The sequence below is a fragment of the Nestor notabilis genome, unplaced genomic scaffold (genome assembly GCF_000696875.1).
Source record: "Nestor notabilis isolate BGI_N333 unplaced genomic scaffold, ASM69687v1 scaffold23036, whole genome shotgun sequence".
Classification (NCBI taxonomy): Eukaryota; Metazoa; Chordata; class Aves; order Psittaciformes; family Psittacidae; genus Nestor; species Nestor notabilis.
Genome location: NW_009934613.1, coordinates 14,475 through 16,176, shown reverse-complemented (window position 1 = coordinate 16,176; position 1,702 = coordinate 14,475). Strand labels below are relative to the sequence as shown.

Below are 1,702 nucleotides of genomic sequence, written 5' to 3'. Positions count from 1 at the left end.
GGGGAGAGCAGCCACAGTTGGGAAATTCATCCGGTGCCCCCTCCCACACTCCCCCAAGAGCCTCCTCCTGGACCCACCACTCCTCGGTGGCAGTACCCAAGCCAGGCTCAGGCTCACAGTTGTCCAGCTTGTCCTCCTCTGGATCGAAGGGGATTATCTCTGCAAGGAGAGCAGTGCCATGGGCATGAGGAGAGCTGGGACCTGCGCTGCCAGGAGCTCCTGCTTCCCCCATTAGCTGGCACAAAGGTTCAGAAAGCTTCAGCAGTGCCAGCATCCCTGGCTGGGGAGGTGGGATGTGGGAGTCCCAGGAAGAGACCTGGGATGCTGCAAACTGCAGACTCCTGGCTCTCCTTACCCAGAGCTTCCTCTTCCTCATCCTTGAGGATCTGGATCTCCGTCTGAAAAGTCAAACAGACTGTCACACACCTGGCAGTGGAGGCATGCTCATCCCGAAAGGGAGAGACTCCTGCCCTTTCCTCAAGGATGAAACCCATGCAGGGCAGATTTAGTGCTCCCAGTTAGCACTGGAGAGTGACAGGAAGGAGGAAAAAGAAGAAGAAAAGCTAAACAGAGCTAGAAGCCCTGATATGTGAGACCGTTGCCTGGATCTGTCACCTACCTGATCAGGAACGTCGATGCTTGTCTCGAAGCTCTTCCCAAGTGCCTGCAGCGTCCCTGGGGCTGGGACTGGCTGGGGAATCACCTTCTCCAGCCCCTGGGAGAGCCAGGAGAGCACACTGCTCCCCACGCTGCCAGAGAAGGGGGCAAGTCAGGCTAGGGAACCCTCATCCCAGGCATCCAGCCCCAAAACTGAGAGCAAAATCCCAAGCAAGCTATGCTGTACACTGGACGATGCAATGGCAATACCTCTCAAATACAGAGCCTTGGTCCTCAGGGACTGCAAATCCCACCTTCTTGTCCATTTCTTCAATGGCAGCAGGAAGAAAACAAAACAAAAGCTCCCATCACTGCTCCAGCAGCCCCTGGGATGCTGCAGGGATCCAGCCAGCAAAGGAATGCGGGTCCCTTGCCCAAGCCAGTGTGTTCCACCGCATGGGGCCCTACCTCTGGTGCGTGTGCAGTCAGCAGCATCCCTGGGGCCACCAGTTTTCCCTGTTGGTGCCTTCGGGGTAAAAGGCAGAAGGTGTCAGAAAACAAGGAAAGGGGAAAGTGTCCCCTGGTCAAAGGTGGCTGCAAACCCCAGGGACTCCCCATCCTTCCTGCTGCAGAGTGGGCATGCATCCTGGCCCTCATCCCTCCTGCAGATGCTGCAGAGGCACCGGGCATCTCTCCACCATGCCCACAGGGTGCCTGCTGTGTCCCAGACTTGGCTCCCCGCTCACCTTAGGTGAATCCAGGTCCTGCTCTGGAGCTGGGGCTGGGGGGGTCTCCTCCACCAGATGGGAGCCTGGGGGCTGGGGGACCACCCGCTCGATCCAGCTCAGCATCCTGCTGCCTATGGGTAGCAAGATGGGTCTCCAGCGGTGAGAGGCCAGCAGCAGTGGGGGACACCAGGTGCACCAGCTGCTCACACTTTCCCCAGGACAGCACAGTCTCCAAGTCCTGTTTGGGAAAGGTGGTACTGCAGTACAGCCAGACCTGCACCAAAAGAAGTGTGACCAGTAGGTCAAAGGAGGTGATCCTGCCTCTCTGCTCTTTGAGACCCCACTTGGAGCACTGTGTGCAGTTCTGGTGTCGCCAG

At 58.1% G+C, this 1,702-nt stretch overlaps 1 protein-coding gene across 1 annotated transcript in view; it reads right to left on the bottom strand.

The window, feature by feature from the left end:
* The window catches only part of CNGB1 (cyclic nucleotide gated channel beta 1), a gene marked incomplete at its 3' end in the record, with an annotated part of 25,572 nt that extends 24,649 nt beyond the window's left edge, over positions 1–923 (bottom strand). The window contains exons 1-4 of the mRNA XM_010017440.1: positions 868–923; positions 620–749; positions 356–398; positions 78–159 (exon numbers count right to left, since the gene is read on the bottom strand). Of these exons, the coding sequence (XP_010015742.1) occupies positions 78–159; positions 356–398; positions 620–749; positions 868–923 (311 nt within the window). The remainder of the gene's footprint in view (positions 1–77; positions 160–355; positions 399–619; positions 750–867) is intronic.
* Between the last annotated feature and the right edge of the window lie 779 nt (positions 924–1,702).